The 19,025-nt window shown below is 44.5% G+C and overlaps 1 protein-coding gene across 2 annotated transcripts in view; it reads left to right on the forward strand.

Moving 5' to 3' along the window:
- RIMS3 (regulating synaptic membrane exocytosis 3) overlaps positions 1 to 18,558 on the forward strand; it is a 71,559-nt gene extending 53,001 nt beyond the window's left edge. For both annotated transcript variants that reach the window (XM_034962367.2, XM_034962368.2), the window contains exon 9: positions 18,423 to 18,558. In XM_034962367.2, coding sequence (XP_034818258.1) covers positions 18,423 to 18,543 — 121 coding nt within the window. In that variant the 3' untranslated portion in view covers positions 18,544 to 18,558. The remainder of the gene's footprint in view (positions 1 to 18,422) is intronic.
- Positions 18,559 to 19,025: the final 467 nt, after the last annotated feature.

The following is a 19,025-nucleotide window of genomic DNA, read 5'->3' on the forward strand; positions in this document are numbered from 1 at the left end:
CAGGCAGAGTCATCGAAGGCCTGGGAGGCATGGAAACCCTGCAGGGAGCTGGCGGGCCATGCTGGCAGCTGGCACACAGGGAGTCAGAGGGCCAGGGCCGCTCACCTCCGTACAAAGCCTGAGATGGGTAGAGTCCATGTGGGGAGGGCTGTGGGAGGTGGGCACGGGGCTACGGCGGGGGCTGTGAGCTCAGAGGCATGAACGTGCTGGGGACGCACAGCCAGGGCAGAACCCTAATGGATGTCCCCATGCATTTGCCCCTCGCAGCAGCGCACTAGTGGAGAAAGAGAAGCAAAACTTCTCTTTCTCAGTGAAGCACACTGGCTCCAGAAGTTTCTCCCTCCAGCAGCGTCCTACCAGCGCCATCTACTGACAAAACCCAACACTGTTCTCACTGCAAAGGAGACATGGTTAATGGGGCTATGCCACTATGCAGAACAGGCAATGAAGGGTAGATTTGGAGTTGAAAGGCCACACATTGAAACTGTCACATCTAGCAATAGGTGCAGTGAAAAAACAATCTGTGGTGTATTACAATAATGCGATAATACTCAGCACTAAGGGGAATGAATTCTGATAATACAGTTAGTCCTCCATACCCACAGGTTCTGCATCCGCAGATTCAATCAACCACAGATAAAAAATGTTTTAAAAAATAAACACACAATAAATATAATACAAATAAGTCTAGGTGGGTTGGCTCATGCCTGTAATCCCAGCACTTTGGGAGGCCGAGGTGGGCAGATCACTTGAGGTCAGGAGTTCGAGACCAGCCTGGCCAATATGGCAAAACCCTGTCTCTACTAAAAATACAAAAATTAGCTGGGCATGGTGGTCCACCCTGGAATCGGGAGACTGAGGCAGGAGAATCTCTTGAACCTGGGAGGCAAAGGTTGCAGTGAGCCGAGATTGCACCACTGCACTCCAGCCTGGGTGACAGAGGAGACTCAGTCTCAAAAACAAAACAAAACAAAACAAGACAAAAATAATACAAATAAAAACAATACAGTATAACAACTATTTACATAGAATTTACATTATATTAGGTATTATAAATAATCAAGTGATGATTTAAAGTATACAGGAGGATGTGTGTAGGTTACATGTAATACTATGACATTTTACTTAAAGGACTTGAGCATCCAAGCATTTTGTTATCTGTGGCTTCCGAGAACCAATCCTCTGCACTGCAGGCAACAAAATAAATGTATTGCAAAAACAATACTGAATGAAAGATATCAAGCACAAAAGGTAAATACTGTTAAATGACATTCTAGAACACACAAGACTAACCTATAGGGACAAAATGTCAGTTAGTGTTGCCTGAGGATTTGGGGTGGGTGGAGATATTGACTACAAAGGATCACAAAGGAGTTTGGGGGGATGATGAAAATGTTCTGTATCTGAATGGTGGCTCCATAGGTGTATACATTTATCAGAATACATCAAACCGTACCCTTTAAATGGGTGCATTCTATTTCATGTAAATTATACCTCAGTTATGTCTGTTTTTAAAATATCATCTGAGGCTGGGCATGGTGGCTCACATCTGTAATCCCAGCAATTTGGGAGGCTGAGGCAGGAGGATTGCTTGAGGATAGGAGTTCAAGATGAACCTGGGTGACACAGTGAGATCCTATCTCTACAAAAAAATTTAAAAATATATTGTGGATTCCTAATTAGGGAAAATGAATCAGGCTGGCAGGACAGAGGGAAGGTTAAAAGAAAAAGCAGATAAGCTATACATCTGCCTTTCTTCATGGCCCAGCGCAAATAACTCACAATCTTCCTGCGCCCAACTTATCACCAGACACCTGCACGTGAGCTCTCTGTAACCAGGGCATTATCAATACTGTACAAAGCCTTCTTCAGCACACAGCACCATCCTATAAAATCCCCAGTAAGCCTTTGTCTCTTTGCAGTCAGCTCCTTTCTGGCTGGCCTGCCCATTGTACCCTTGCAACATATTTTCATACTTTCTCTAATAAATCTGCCTTTTTTACCTACAACTACCTTGGTAAATTCTTCTTACGATCCGTGCCACCAGCCCAGTCACTAATCACCTACAACATATATCATCTGAAAATCAGATGTCTACAGTTGTGTAGGATCTAGACCACCATCACCTCCCAAACCCCATTACCTTATAAATTCCAGGGCAGGGGTCATTTGATCATAGCTTGGATGGAAACACTGGAAACCTTCCCTCTTCCTGCAGGAGGTGGATTCTCAAAGTGGGAAGGCCTTGGTGGTCAGAATAGATTTTCGTGGATTATTCCTGGGATATGAATGAGATGGTACAGAAGCAGGATATTTCCCTGACCCCTTCATGGGACTCGTGACAGGGATGCCTTGTTTACTCAGCCTGCCACTCTCAACTCCTCACAGGAGGGAGTGTGCAAGTGAACCAGGTGGAACTGGAGTGCATGAGTGGACTAGAGTGGCTGAAACTGGCCAGCCACTCTGGCACCGGCAGGAGCAAATTCCATGCAGGCCCCATGGCAGCTTCCAGGTGGGGCTGCCTGTGACCCCTGAAGCCCCAGGGTGCGTGTTGTAGTGCTCTTTTAGCTCTGCTGTCTGTGGATGGCTTAAGTGTTAACAGCTCAGTGGGCCCTTTGCCTTGTCACATGGGGTGGCTGCCCTCCGCCAGGGAGAGCAAAGGGCCAGTGTGGCAGCCTTTTGTATCTGCATTCGTGGCTCCCAAGCTCTTGTCCAGTGTCCAGGAAAAATGAGGTCTCACGAAGGAATTGAAGGACGGTAAATGTGGGGGATTTTATTGCCAATGAAAGTGGCTCTCAGTGGGAAGGGAAGCTGAAAAGGGGATGGAGGATTGGTAATCTTCCCCTGGAGTCCAGCTGTCTCCAGCCAGATTCTTCTCTGAAATTATACCATCAAGCTGTCTCTCTGAAGTCAAGCTGCTTCTCTCCAACATCCAGCCATAGTCCCATATACTGGCTGAGTCTGGGGTTTTTATATGCACAGGATGGAGCAGGGCAGGGCCATGGTGGTTTAGGAAAAGGCAACATTTGAGCGGGAAAACTGGGATATAAGTTCTCACTTTTGGCTGTGGTTTAGGCTTTTCAGTTTGAGGGTAGGGTTTCTCTGGGGACCCTTTTCTGCCTAGAATTTCTCTGCTTCCTGTCCCTATCAGTATCTGGATATTACTCAAAAAAGTCAAGTGATGGTCTTTCTAAGGGTAGGCCCCTGCCTTCTTCTCTAACTCAGCCCTCCAATCCAGTGCTCCCAGTGGTGGGTACCTACCCCAGAGAACTCTCACATGTATCAAAAGTGGGCATGTATACAGTTCAGAACTGTCCATCATGGTCAGAGTTGAAGGCAACCTAGGTTGTGTCCACCACTGGGGAAATGAATGAGGACAATGTGGAGGAGACACCCTAAGGATGCAGTGCAGAAGTTAGAAGCACAGATGACATATGCACACATCGACAGATCTCAAAAATAGAGTGCTGGGTGACAAGATAGAAAAAATGAAATCTAGAGCGTAATATGTGCAAAAACTAAAGATATGGCCACAAAATGACACCACATATTTTACAAGAATAGATACAAATTCCTATCAAAATATTTTGAGAGTTTTTTTAAATGAAGGTGGTAGAAGTGAGAAATGGGCATGAAAGTGAGTAAATAAATAAAACAAAACAGAGGCCTTGCCCAGGCCAATGATAAAAGTAGGTTGTGAACTGGGGGAAATGATAAGCTCAGTCTTCTGCTCCTAAGGGGTTAAAATAAAAATGTTTCCTCATCCCAAGATTAAATGTGTTCTATGGCCAAATGGACTTTATTGGATAAATATGACATAGAAGTAAATCAAGCGATCCAAATCGAGTTGTCTGGATTATATAAAAGGACAGGGAAAACACAGCTTCTTAGGAGTATTCCATTCACACCACCATCAGGCTACAGCTGCCTGACATTTCCAGGCTGGTCCCTCTGTATTGGGTAATGGTAATGAAACCGATCCCACAGTCCTATAGACAATTCTTTGAGATAAACATAGAAATTGGGCCAGGCGCAGTGGCTCATGCTTGTAATCCCAGCACTTCGGGAGGCCAAGGTGGGTGGATCACGAGGTTAGGAGATCGAGGCCATCCTGGCTAACAAGGTGAAACCCCACCTCTACCAAAAATACAAAAAATTAGCTGGGCGTGGTGGTGTGCACCTGTAGTCCCAGCTACTTGGGATGCCAAGGCAGGAGAATCGCTTGAACCCAGGAGGCGGAGGTTGCAGTGAGCCAAGATCGTGCCACTGCACTCCAGCCTGGGCAACACAGCAAGACTCTGCCTCAAAAAAAAAAAAATTGAAATCGACCTTGGATAAACATAGAAATTGACCCTTCTGGTCTGAAAGCTTGAAACTTATATTCCTTTTATCTGAGTTCCTTCCTACAGAAAGGACCCTGAGGCCTCTTGGAAAGTATCAAAGAACTGAAACTCACCAGATTGCCTCATCCAAATAATGAGATGCCAGACCCCTGGTTTTGTTTCCTTACCCCTCCCTAGTTCCTGTTTTCCAACAAATTGTTGTATTTCTTCCCTGCTAGATAAACCCCTAATTTTAACCAGTTAAGGAGATAGATTGGAGATTGAGCTCCCATCTTCTTGGCTGCAGCACCCAGTTAAAGCCTAAAAGCCTTCTTCCCTGTCAGTACTTGTTGTCTTAGTCATTGGCTTTCTGTGAAGCAAGCCCCAGGACTTGGATGGAAACCTGGTTGTTTCACTGACAGCAACAGTGAACCATTTGTGCAAGATGGTCTGTGTCTGTGTGTGTTATCAGAGTGCCCATGACCTAACTGTTGAAACGAATAGGAATAATCAGAATTCAGAGTCTACTTGCAATTTTTCCTGCACTTTAATCCCTATAGTATCTGTCATGTACAAATAATAAGATCTGCACTTAAATTTGATGTAAGGAATGGGAATGGAGGCACACGCTAACCTCAGGCAGCAAGATAACCAAGACATGGTGGTGGCTGAGAACCCAGTCTTGGAAAAGAGGCCTTTATCTGAGGAAGATGCCCCTCCACGCTGTATGTCTGCTGGTCATCATCCAGGGTCTTCCATGTTCACTGGGTCACCAGGATGCTGGGTATCACATTCCCAGGAGCTCTGGGACAAGCCAGGTTCTCACTGGCAGGGACAGAGGGCATGCCCAGTGGAGTGTGGGAATCACCAGGCCTGGTGAGGGCTGGTTGGGGCAGATGTCCTAGCAGGAGCAGAAGAGGCCTATCTGGGCCCAAGGCTCATGCAGCAGGTGGAAGAAGTAGGGTGAGGAAGTGGGGCAGGGGTAAAGGGAGGGGTGTGGGAGAAGAGGGGAGCAAGTTGGAAGAGGCAGCAAATGGAAGAGAGAGGGAGTGGAGGAAGGCAGGTGGTGGGAGGAGCAGGGGGATAAGCCGGGGTGGAGGTGGTCCAGGCAGGGAGTTGGGAAGAAGAGAAACTGGCCAGAGGAAGAAGATGGTCTGGACATGAAGTAGGAAGAGGGTTTGAGTGACTGGTGACTGAGGCAGGCACAGGGGGAAGAGACAGAGAAGTCATAGGGACAAGAGACAGGGCAGAGGGAAGGGAGGGAGCTGAAGGCCAAGCCACGGAAGGGGAAGAAGTGGGATGAAGTAGAACTTGGGCAGGAATGAGGCAGGGCAATTTCCTTTGCGTAGCTCTCCATTGAGAAGTGAGGGTTGTTTGATGGGTTCAGTGTTCTGCTTTCTTTCTTTGCTTGATTGCCTTATGACTCAGAGTCCACTAAAAGAGAGTCTAAGATTCTAGGACATTTTTAGTTGGAAGAGACCTTTGATATCCTTGAGTACAACTTTCTCCATCTTATAAATTCAGAAACAAAGGCCAGGCACTGTGGCACATGCCTGTGGTTCCAGCTACTCAGGAGGCTGAGGTGGGAGGGTTGCTTGAGCCCAGGAGTTCTAGGCTGTAGTGCACTGTGCTAACTGGGTGTCCATACTAAGTTCAGCATCTACCTGGTGACCTCCTAGAAGGGGAGGACCACCAAGTTGTAGACTTAACCTGCCTCTCTGCTGCTATGTGGTTCTTGAAGATTTTATTTCAGACTAAGTTTGTGTGTGTGTGTGTGTGTGTGTGTGTGTGTGTGTTTGTTTTTGAGATGGAGTCTCACTCTGTCACCCATGCTGGAGTGCAGTGGCGCGATCTCGACTCACTGAAACTTCTGCCTCCCAGGTTCAAGTGATTCTCCTGCCTCAGCCTCTCAAGTAGCTGGGATTACAGGTGCCTGCTACCATGCCCAGCTAATTTTTTGTATTTTTAGTAGAGATGAGGTTTCACCATTGTAACTGGTCTCGAACTCCTGATCTCAAGTGATTCATCCGCCCTGGCCTCCCAAAATGCTGGGATTACAGGCTTAAGCCACGGTGCCTGGCCTATTTCAGACTGTTTTTAACTTCCAAGCTCTTTAGCTAACTATTGTCTATGATGCAATATCGTCTTTCATCTCTGGGGATGCTAATGTTTCTAAAGTCTTCTTCTTTTTAAATTTTATTTTATTTTATTTTATAGAGATAGGGTCTCACTGTGTTGCCCAGGCTGGTCTCAAACTCCTGGGCTCAAGTGATCCTCCTGCCTCATGCTGAGATGGCAGGTGTGAGCCACCATACCATCCTATAGTCCTATTCTGATTGCTCTATTTACTCTGTTTTGTTGGGGCTTCTTCTGTCTCCATTGTGCCTCTCTTTTTCATGATTTTAGAACTCCTCAAATGTTTGGGATTCTTGTATACTCATCTTTGGACTGACATATCCTGTTAGCCAATCTAGTTCTGGCTTTCAGGGTGTCCTACTAGTTTCTGGTCTGAGGAAAGCCATTCTTTGTTCCCACCAAAATAAAGGGTTTATAAACATATTTTTTCTTTCATTTGTATGATTTAGGGCAGAAGAGAAAGGCTATAGCATTACTAAGCCTCTCACCTTGGACCACAGCCTCTACTTTATCAGTGTATCCTATACTGAGTATTACTATGCTTTTTAGTGTTTGTTTTTGAGACAAGTCTGGCTCTGTTGCCCAGGCTGGAGTCTAGTGGTATGATGATGGCTCACTGCAGCCTTGACCTCCCATGCTCAAGTCATCCTCCAACCTCAGCCTCCTGAGTAGCTGGGATTACAGGTGTGCACCACCACACCCAGCTAATTTTTGTATTTTTTGTAAAGACAGGGTTTCACCATATTGCCCAAGCTGGTCTTGAACTCCTGGGCTCAAGCTATCCGTCCGCCTTGGCCTCCCAAAGTGCTGGGATTAGAGGCATGAGTCACCGTGCCCAGCCAAGTATTACTCTGCTGTATATATGTGTGGCTGTGCCCGCTTTCCTGAATTATTTTTATTTTTAACATTTGGCACTTCTTCCAGGACTGATTTTTTTTTTTTTTTTGAGATGGAGTCTTGCTCTGTCTCCTAGGCTGGAATGCAGTGGTGTGATCTCGGCTCACTGCAGCCTCTGCCTCCTGGGTTCCAGCGATTCTCCTGCCTCACCATCCTGGGTAGCTAAGATTACAGGCACATGCCACCACGCCCGGCTAATTGTTGTAGTTTTAGTAGAGACGGGGTTTCACCATGTAGGCCAGGCTGGTCTCGAACTCCTGACCTCAGGTGATCTGCCCGCCTCGGCCTCCCAAAGTGCTGGGATTACAGGCGTGAGCCACCATGCCCAGCCAGGACTGAATTATTAATAGACTATATTATTCAGGGTTCTGCAGAGAAACATAACCAATAGGAGATTGTATCTATGTATCTTGATATAACTCTGTTGATAAATAAGAAATTACTATCAGGAACTTATTATACATATATAATTGCTTGGCTCATGTGATTATGGAGGCTGGCAAGTCCCAGATCTGCAGGGTGAGCCACCAGTCTGGAGAAACAGAAGAGCCGATATTCCAGTTCAAGTTCATGGTCACTCATCACTCTGCTGGAGAATTCTCTTCTGCTCCATGGGGATAGGGTGCAGTTGGCATCTTTTGTTCTGTTCAGGCCTTCAACTAATTGAATGAGGCCCACCCACATTATGAAAGGCAATCTGCTTTATTCCAAGTGTACCAACTTAAATGTTAATCTCATCGAAAAATACCCTCACAGAAACACTATGAATAATGTTGGACCAACTATCTGGGCACCCCTTGACCCAGTCAAGTTGACACATAAAACTAACCATCATGGCCGGGCACGATGGCTCACGCCTGTAATCTCAGGTCGAGGCAGGCAGATCACAAGGTCAGAAGATCGAGACCATCCTGGCTAACACGGTGAAACCCTGTCTCTACTAAAAATACAAAAAATTAGCCGGGTGTAGGGGCGGGCACCTGTAGTCCCAGCTACTCAGGAGGCTGAGGCAGGAGAATGGCATGAACCCAGGAGGCAGAGCTTGCAGTGAGCTGAGTTCGCACCACTGCACTCCAGCCTGGGCAACAGAGTAAGACTCTATCTCAAAAAAAAAAAAAAAAAAAATGAACAAACAACAAAAAAAAACTAACCATCACATAGACATTGAATAGTAACAAACTTTGTCAATTTCACTAATTTGATGGGTTAAAAAAATTTCATTTTAATTTGCTTTTCTTGTTTTGATTTAATTTCCCTAGACACCTTTTCATGCTTATTGATCAAGTAGTCTCTGAATTTCCTATTCGTTATCTTTGCTCATTTAAAATGTAATTTTCTTCTTTTGTTACTGTCACAATCTTTATATATCATCTAGATATTGATTCCTTCTCTGTTTTAGATGTTGCAATTGAAAATAATTGCAGGCTGTCATTTGTCTTTTAGCTTGGTTTACAGAGTATTCAGTAATGCAGACATTTTCATTTTTTATGTAATTAAGTTTGCCCAAGTTTTGCTTCATGACTTTTGTGCTTTCCTTTGGAAAACTTTCCAAGTACTAGATTTAAAAAAAGTTGTCTCCTAGTTCCCCGAATATTTTTGCCCTTAGCTCATTAAGGCTATACAGATAGAGGTCAAGAACCAGCATGCTGAAACAGACTATTTGGGTTTGAATCCCGGCTCCTTTATTCACTAGGTAAGTGACTTTGAGTAAATGCAAACTCTTGTGTCTCAGTTAGCTCATCCAAAAACTGGGAACAGTACTTATCTAATTTCATTATTATAAAAATTATAGGAGTTAATTTATGTAAAGCACTTAGCGCAGTACTTAGCATACTATAAGCCCTATGTAAATATTATTTTAAAAAATTAACCATGTATATAATGAAATAGTGTGACAATATGTAATGTCATACTATTTCAATAGTCTTAAAGAGCAAAATTACAAGCACAGAGTGGTGCATGCCTATAATCCCAGTACTTTGGGAGGCCAAGACAAGGATCTGGGAGTTTGAGACGAGCCTGGGCACCATAGCAAGACCCTGTCTCTACAGAAAAATTGAAAACTTTGCCAGGCATGGTGGTGCACACCTGTAATCCGAGCTATTTGGGAGGCTGAGGTGGGAGGATCACTTGAGCCCAGGAGTTTGAGGCTGCAATGAGCTGTGATTAGACCACTGCACTCCAACCTGGGCAACAGAGAGACCCCATCTAAAAAAATGATTTTATATGAATTTTGCCTATTTACTCGTTTATTTAAGTTTTTCTTTTTTGAGACATAGTCTTGCTTTGTTGCCCAGGCTGGAGTGCAGTGGTGTGATCTCAGTTCACTGCAACCTCCACCTCCCGAGTCCAAGTGATTCTCCTGCCTCAGCCTCCCTAGTAGCTGGGATTACAGGCGCCCGCCACCACGCCCAGCTAATTTTTGTGTTAGTAGTAGAGACGGGATTTCATCGTGTTATCCAGGATGCTCTCAATCTCCTGACCTTGTGATCTGCCCGCCTCAGCCTCCCAAAGTGTTAGGATTACAGGCGTGAGCCACCGCGCCTGGCCCTATTTAATAAATATTGTTTAAGCACCTATTTGGTTCTATGCCCTGTTTTTATACAGCAGCAAACGAAACAAGACACAAACCCTGGTTACCATTATGGAACTTACATTCTAGTGGATAAGAATGGATTACATTTACTGAGCCCACACTACATGTCAGCCACTTTACTAACTCACTTAATCCTCATAACAACTTAAAAGTAGGTACTATTATTATCCCCCATTTCACTGAGGAGGAAGAGGAGGCATAGAGAAGTAAAGTGACCCACTAAGGCCACACAACCAGTAAGTGGCAGAGCCAGGGTTTGAGCTCAGGCAGTCTAACTCCACAGCGTGAACTTCAAGTCCTCTCTGTTTCTTCTGACTGTCCAGAGATGACATCTATAAAAGACAGGCTCTCATTTCATATAGCCAAATAGTATCCCAAAAAGGTGATGCCAGCTTAAGATTTTGTAATCCTTCACTCATGCTACACATTTTTATTGTACCCCTCCTATGTGCTGGAGCTTCAGTGGGGAGCAAGACGGACACGGTCCATTGTCACAAGGTCCTTAGAAACACTGTGAGTGGGGAAGCACACGGTGCCATGGAGGAACGCAGGAGGGTGGCCATGCCAGAGTCGGTGGTTCAGGGGAGAGAAAGAGACTTCTCAGGTGACACCTAGAAGAAGAATGGGAGTTAGCTAAGCTAAAGGGGTGGGGTGGTTGTGGTGGCAATGTCCAGGGAAAAGAAATAACACTGAAGGAGACCTGGTGGCAGCAGAGAGCAATGGAGGCTGAGTTCAAATTTCAGGCCAGGCGTGGTGGCTCGTGCCTGTAATCCCAGCACTTTGGGAGGCCGAGGAGGGCAGATCACCTGAGGGTAGGAGTTTGAGACCAGCCTGACCAACATGGTGAAAACGCATCTCTACTAAAAATACAAAAATTAGCTGGGTGTGTTGGTGCACGCTTGTAAACTGAGGCAGGAGAATCACTTGAACCCGGGAGGCAAAGGTTGCAATCAGCCGAGATCGCACCACTGCACTTCAGCCTGGGCAATAGAGCGAGACTCCATCTCGGAAAAAAAAAACAAAAACACAAAGTTTATTCCAGTGGAGCGTTAGGGAATTTCTGACAAGAGATGAACAGCAGTTTTTTTTGGAAGGGTTTTGTAAACTAACATTGAGAGAATGGACTTTATTTTATGAAAGCTTTTGAGAAGGAGAAAGACATGCTTAGAAGCATCTTTTAGAAATATCACTATAACTCCAGCGCGTGGAATATAATGAAGGAGGAAGCAAGAAGTTCCGCTGTATTAGTCCGTTCTCACATTGCTATAAAGAAACACCTGAGGCTGGGCACGGTGGCTCACACCTGTAATCCCAGCACTTTGTGAGGCCGAAGCGGGAGGATCATGAGGTCAAGAGATTGAGACCATCCTGGCCAACATGGTGAAACCCTGTCTCTACTAAAAAAATACAAACATTAGCTGGGTGTGGTCGTGCGTGCCTGTAGTCCCAGCTACTCGGGAGGCTGAGGCAGGAGAATTGCTTGAACCAGGAAGGCGGAGGTTGCAGTGAGCCGAGGTCGCACCACTGCACTCCAGCCTGGCGACAGAGCAAGACTCTGACACAAAAAACAAAACCAAACCAAACAAAACAAAACAAAACAAAAATTAGCTGGGTGTGGTGGCGCACACCTATAATCCCAACTACTGGGGAGGTGGGGGCAGGAGAATTGCTTCAACCCAGGAGGCAGAGGTTGCAGTGAGCTGAGATCACACCACTGCACCACTGCACTCCAGCCTGGGCAACAGAGTGAGACTCGGTCTCAAAAAAAAAAAAAAAAAGAAGGGATGGCACCTAAAACCAAGAAACAGTGTGCATGGCCCAAGACAGATTAAGAGGAGCCCACAAAGAAGGCTGGAAATGAGCAGCCCAGAAAGGAAGAGGAAGTCCAGGAGCATGTAATGTCATGGAACCCAAGGAAAGAGAGTGTTTTCAGCTGAAATGAAATAGCTCAGAAACAAGCTCTCATATATACAGTAAAATAATTCTGATAAGGGTGACAAGAGTATTCAATGGTGAAAGGACAGTCTTTTAAATATAATAAGTGGTGTTGGGGAAACTGGATATCCAAATGCAAAAAAAAATGAAGTAAAACCCATATCTAAAACTATACATATAAAGTAACTCAAAATGGATCAAAGACCTAAATATAAGACCTAAAAACTGTAAAACTCTTAGAAGAAAAAATAGAGCAAAAGCTTCACGACTTGGATTTGGCAGGCAACAAAAGAAAAAATAGACAAGTGGCAGTTCATGAAAATTTAAAAATTATGTGCATTAAAGGACTATATAAACACAGTAAAAAGGCGGCCCACAGAATGGGAGAAGATATTTGCAAATCATATATCTGACAAGGGATTAATATGCAGAAGATATATAGAGAGAGAACTCCTAAAACTCAACAAAAAACGAACAACCCAGTTTTAAAAAATGGGCAAAAGACTTGAATAGATATTTCTCCAAAGAAGAGAAGTAGACAAATAGCCAATAAGCATATGAAAAGATGCTCAACATCACTAATCGTTAGGGTAATTCAAATCAAAGCTACAATGAGATACCACTGCATACCCATTAAGATAGCTACTATCAAAAAAACATAAAGTAACAAGTATTGTCCAGGATGGAGAGAAACTGGAACCCTTGTGTGCTCTTAGTGGGAATGTAAAGAGGTACAGCTGCTGTGGAAAACAGTGTGGCAGTTCCCCAAAAAATTAAAAATAGAATTATGTTCTAACCCAGCAATTTCACTTCTGCATATATATTCAAAAGAATTAAAAGCAGGGACCGAAAGAGATATTTGGACACCCATGTTCATAGCAGCATTATTCAGAATAGCTAAAACATGGAAGCAACCCAAGTGTCCACTGAGGGATGAATGGATAAGCAAAATATGGTATAGACACACAATGGAATATTATTCAGCCTTAAAAAGGAAGGAAATTCTGACACATGCTACAACATGGATGAACCTTGAGGACATCCCGTTAAGTGAAATAAACCAGTCACAAAAAGAAAAGTACTGACCGGGCATGGTGGCTCATGCTTGTAATCCCAGCACTTTGGGAGGCCGAGGCAGGTGGATCACCTGAGGTCAGGAGTTCGAGACCAGCCTGGCCAACAAGGCAAAACCCTATCTCTACTAAAAATATAAAAATTGGCTGGGCATGGTGGCCTAAAGCACATAAATTCAATGCACATAAATTTTAATGTGCCAGCTACTCAGGAGGCTGAGGCAGGAGAATTGCTTGAACCCAGGAGGTAGAGGTTGCAGTGAGCCGAGCTCGTGCCATTGCACTCCAGCCTGGGGGACAAGAGTGAAACTCCATCTCAAAAAAAAAAAAAAAAAAAAAAAAAAGAGAAATACTGTATGATTCCACTTCTATGAGGTACTTATAGTAGTCAGAGTCATAGAGACAGAAAGTAGAATGGTGGTTGCCAGGGGCTGGATAAAGGAGGAATGAGGAGTTATTGTTTAAGGGTATAGTAAACCCCACTTATCCTCAGGGGATATGTTCCAAGACCCCTAGTGGATGTCTGAAACCTCAGATAGTACCAAACTTTATATACACTGTGTTTTTCCTATATATACCTTTGATATATATACCGTTGATAAAGTTTAATTTATAAATTAGTCACAGTACTCTCTATTTAATAAGTGATGCTGGGAGTGCTAGCTAGTCATATGCAGAAAATTGAAACTGGACCCCTTTTTTACACCACATACAAAAATTAACTCAAGATGGATTAAAGACTTAAATGTAAAACCCAAAACTATAAAAACCCTAGAAGAAAATCTAGGCAATATCATTCAGGACATAGGCATGAGCAAAGATTTCATGATGAAAACACTAAAAGCAATGGCAACAAAAGCAAAAATTGACAAATGGAATCTAATTAAGCAGAAGAGCTTCTGCACAGCAAAGAAATTATCATCAGAGGGAACAGACAACCTACAGAATGTGAAAAAATTTTTGCAATCTATCCATCTATCAAAGGTCTAATATCTGGAGTCTACAAGGAACTTGAACAAATTTACAAGAAAAAAACGAACAACACCCCATTAAAGAGTTGGCAAAGGACATAAACAGATACTTCTCAAAAGAAGACGTACATGTGGACAACAAACATATGAAAAAAAGCTCAACATCACTGATCATTAGAGAAATGCAAATCAAAACCACAATGAGATACCGTCTCATGCCAGTCAGAATGGAGTTTATTAAAAAGTAAAAAAACAACAGATGCTGGCAAGGTTGTAAAGAAAAAGGAACATTTTTACACTGTTGGTGGGAGTGTAAATTAGTTCAATCATTGTGGAATACAGTGTGATGATTCCTCAAAGACCTAGAGGCAGAAATACCATTTGACCCAGCAATCCCATTACTGAGTATATACTCGAAGGAACATAAATCATTCTATTATAAAGGTACATGCACATATATGTTCACTGCAGCACTATTCACAATAGTGAAGACATGGAATCAACCAAAATGCCCATCAATGATAGACTGGATAAAGAAAATGTGTTACATATACACCATAAAATACTATGCAGCCATAAAAAGGAACGAGATCATGGTCCTTTGCAGGGACATGGATGGAGTTGGGAGCCATTATCTTCAGCAAACTAACTAAGGAACAAAAAACCAAATATCGAATGTTCTCATTTACAAGTGGGAGCTGAATGATGAGAACACATGGACACAGGGAAGGGAACAATGCACACTGGAGCCTGTTGGGCAGTGTTGGTGGGGATTTGGGGGAGAGAGAGCATCAGGAAGAAAAGCTAATGGAGGCTAAGCTTAATATGTAGGTGATGAGATGATCTGTGCAGGAAACCACCATGGCACACGTTTACCTATATAACAAACCTGCACATGCTGTACATGTATCCCTGAACTTAAAATAAAAGTTGAAGAAAAAAAAGAATATAAATTAGTCATCATAAGAGATTAATAACTAATTAGTAATAAAATAGAACAATCATAATAATATATTGTAATAAAAGTTGTGTGATTGTGGTCTCTCTCTCTTCAAAAAATCTTATTGTACTGTACTCACCTATTTTAAGACCCCAGTTGATGGGAGTAACTGAAACCTCGGAGACTGAAACCAGGGATAATGGGGGACTGTAGAGAGCCTCGGTTTTACCAGATGAAGAGATGAATGATAGTGATGGTTGCACATTGCGAATGTATTTAATAGCACTGAACTGGACAGTTAAAAATAATGAAGACTGTAAGCTTTTTTTTTTTTTTTTTTCTGAGACAGGGTCTCACTCTGTTGCCCAGGCTGGAGTGCAGTGGCGTGATCACAGCTCACTGTAGCCTCAACTTCCCAGGCTCAAGAGATCTCCCACCTCAGCCTCCTGGGCAGCTGGGACTATAGGTGTGTGCCACCATGCCTGGCTAATTTTTTTTTTTTTTTTTTTTTTTTGAGACAGGATCTTGCTCTATCACCCAGGCTGGTGTGCAGTGGCATGATATCGGCTCACTGCAATCTCCACCTCCAGGACTCGAGCAATTCTTCCACCTCAGCCTCTCGAGTAGCTGGGATTACAGGCGTAAGCCACCACACCCAGCTAATTGTTTTGTTTTTTTAGTAGAGAGGGTTTTGCCATGTTGGCCAAGTTAGTCTCGAATTCCTGGCCTCAAGTGATCCGCCTGCCTCAGCCTCCCAAAGTGCTAGGATTACAGGTGTGAGCCACCACATCCAGCCAATTTTTGTATCTTTTGTAGAGACAAGAGTTTCACCATGCTACCTAGGCTGGCCTCGAACTCCTGGGCTCAAGAGATCCACCTGACTTGGCCTCCCAACTGGCCTCGAACTCCTGAGCTCAAGCGATTCGCCTGATTTGGCCTCCCAAAATTCTGGAATTGCAGGCGTGAGCCACCGTGCCTCTCCAGCTTTATGTTTTATTTGCCACAATAGAATAAAAATTGGGGGGGAAAAGGGAGCAAGGTGGGCATGGTGGCTCATACCTGTCATCCCAGCTACTTGGGATGCTGAGGCTGGAGGATCACTTGAAGCCAGGAGTTCAAGGCCAGCCTGGGCAACATGGTGAGATCCCCGTGTCTAAAAATAAAAACATTTTTTAAAATGATTGGGGCTTGGTGGAGTCTCCTGTAATCCCAGTGACTAGGGAAGCTGAGGTGGGAGGATTGTTTGAGCCCAGGAGTTCGAGGCTGCACTGAGCTATGATTATGGCACTGCACTCCAGCCCAGGTGACAGAGCAAGTCCCCGTCTGTATAAAAAGAAAGAAAGAAAACGATGATAGAAGGAGCAATCAGAGAAGTAAAATAAGGACTTTTTTTTTTTTTTTTTTTTTTTTTTTTGCATTTAGCCACAGGATGGTGACAGCAATTTCAGTGCATGGTGGAAGTGGTTGGCCAGGTGCTAGGATTAACATGTCTAGTAACTCTTCAGAGGGCCTAACCTGCATCTTGAAGTTTTTCTAGGGGAGCTGAAGCAAGCTGTTTTTCACCATAACCCACTCTAAACTGGACAATTAAGGAAAAATTGTTCAGTAGATGTCCAGTGAGCTACCCACCCTTATGGGCATGCTTTAAGACAGTGGTCCCCAACCTTTTTGGCACCAGGGATCAGTTTCGTGGAAGACAATTTTTCCACGGATGGCAGGAGGGATAGTTTTGGGATGAAACTGTTCCACCTCAGATCATCAGGCTTTAGATTCTCATAAGGAAGAAGCAACTAGATCCCTCCCACGTGCAGTTCACAATAGGCTTTCTACTCCTATGAGAATCTAATACCACGGGTAATCTGACAGGAGGTGGAGCTCCGGCGGTAATGCTCGTCCACAGCTCACCTCCTGCTGTGGGGCCGTTTCCTAACAGGCCATGGTTCAGTACCGGTCTGCTGCCCGGGGGTTGGGGACCCCTGCTTTAAGAGGTTTGGGAAACCCCCATAATCAAACCAAGGTGTCTGAATTCTCAGGATGGCTCTAATGTAACCCAATCAAGACAGTCCCTCAAGGTGGCAGCACAAGGTCTGTTCTGACTTGCAAGGAGGGCCTTTGCTTGGCGGTGACCTCTCTCACTGGGAGACCTCATCCCACACAGCTTCCGGCCTGCTCTGGGGAGCCCCAGCCTGATGGGAGAGTCTCCCCTCCCCAGCTTCATTTCGTCAGATTATGCTCACCCTGCACAGGGTTTGCTCACTTTGCCTGAGGCACGAGACGGCACCTGAGAGGTTATTTTAGCATACAATTTCTGCTGAGCATGGTGGCCCTTGACTGTAGCCCTTGACTGAAGCCATTCCAGAGGTCGAGGCAGGAGGATCACTTGAGCCCAGGAGTTCAAGGCCAGCCTGGGCAAAAAAGCGAGATCATGTCTCTTAAAAAAAAAAAAAAAGAATAAAAAAGAAAGAAATTTCTCACCTTCTCCTGGGTCCCTGCCCACAGTTGGGGTCAAGCCAAGGCACCCAGGGCTCGGCGACTGTCCACCTCCCCTTATGCCCGGTCTGGTGGCGGCCCAGGCCGGGTGGGAGGATGAATCCCTGTCCCCAGGACCTCTGCACCTCTCACTTTGTGTGGAGGCCATTCTCACCCTGTCATTAGGGCACGGAGCACCAGAGGAGTGGGGTACCAGGTCAGACGAAGTACCAGGAGGACCTGGCAGGGCCCAGGAGGCCCCCGGCCCAATCCTCCTTCTCCAGGAGCACCTCCTCTGCTAGATTTCTTCACAGCAAACAAATCCATCAAATAAGACCTTTTGCGCATTCAAAAAACAAAATTATTAAACACCTTGTGAATAACTGCCACAAACTACCCTCATGCTGCTTACTAGTGGGAAAGACAGAATAATAAATGAATAAATAAATATGAATAGTATCTAGTGTGTGTGTGTAAATATGTATCTAGATTTAAAATTATTTTATTATATTTTAGACAGGTCTAGCTCTGTCACCCAGTCTGGAGTGCAGTGGCACAATCGTGGCTTACTGCAGTCTTGAACTCCTGGGCTCCAGTAATCTCCCTCCTTGGCCTTCCAAAGCCTGGGGTTACAGGCGTGAGTCACCCAGTGGAGTATCTAGTATATTCATGTTGACTGGTACTCAAGAGAAAACGCCGGGGAAGGACAGGGAGGAACAGGGTAGTCCAGGGCGGCCTCTCTGCAAAAGGCACAACTGAGTAAAAGCCTGAGAGAGATGTCTGTCTTAGAAAATTTTTCATGTTATTAGATACGAGCTACTGTATTCTTTTTAATTGGTGCAGTACTTCTTTTAAAGAGGTACCATACTTCTTTATTAACCTCCCGATTTTTAAAGATGCTTCCAATTTTTCCTTATGAATTAACTGACGATTGTTGTACAGTATCCTCTAGATTCTAAGACTCTAGTTTTTAACATTTCCGAAGTCAGCATGTGGTTTACACTTTCATGGCAGCTGAAACACGCGGGTTTTGGTGTCTTGCTTCTGCCTCAACCCTAACTCACCTACCCTTTGCACCTTCAGCTCAGGTGTACATGGTGCCTGGAGGCAGCAGACCCAAGACCCAGAGCATGCAACTCGACTTGGAAGCAATCCAACAGAGCAGCTGTTGCGGCTAGTGGAGGTTCCCAAATACCTGTCATAAGAGTGGTCTGAAGCTTCTGGAAGTAGTGAAGTAGGGAAGCCGCAGACTGCCAAGAATCAGAGAAAGTCTGAGCTGTCATTTACTTTGAATGAGGAACTTAAAAACATTCACAATATTGGTGGACAACCCACCCATCAGCACACCCAGGGTGTCTCAGTTTCTTGTGCAAGGGCTCAGAGGGCAGATGCTCACAGTGTTGACTAAGCGTGCACCGAGTAAGCTCTCACTGGAAGGAACAGTGGTACAGTGAGAGGAATGCCAAGCAGCTGCAAATTAAAACTACATGAGACTGAAGAGAATGCAAACACAGGAACCTGCCAAACCTGCCAAAACCCTGCAGAAAACGGACAAGGTTGTCACAGCTGGCTATAAACCTGTTGCTAATCATCAGTGTAATATTGCATATGAGAAGAAAAAGAAAGAAGAGGGAAAGAGGGTGCAGGCTGATAAAGACCACGTTTTATCCTTGCTATTTGCTGCCT

Source organism: Pan paniscus, chromosome 1, assembly GCF_029289425.2.
Source record: "Pan paniscus chromosome 1, NHGRI_mPanPan1-v2.0_pri, whole genome shotgun sequence".
NCBI classification, from domain to species: Eukaryota; Metazoa; Chordata; class Mammalia; order Primates; family Hominidae; genus Pan; species Pan paniscus.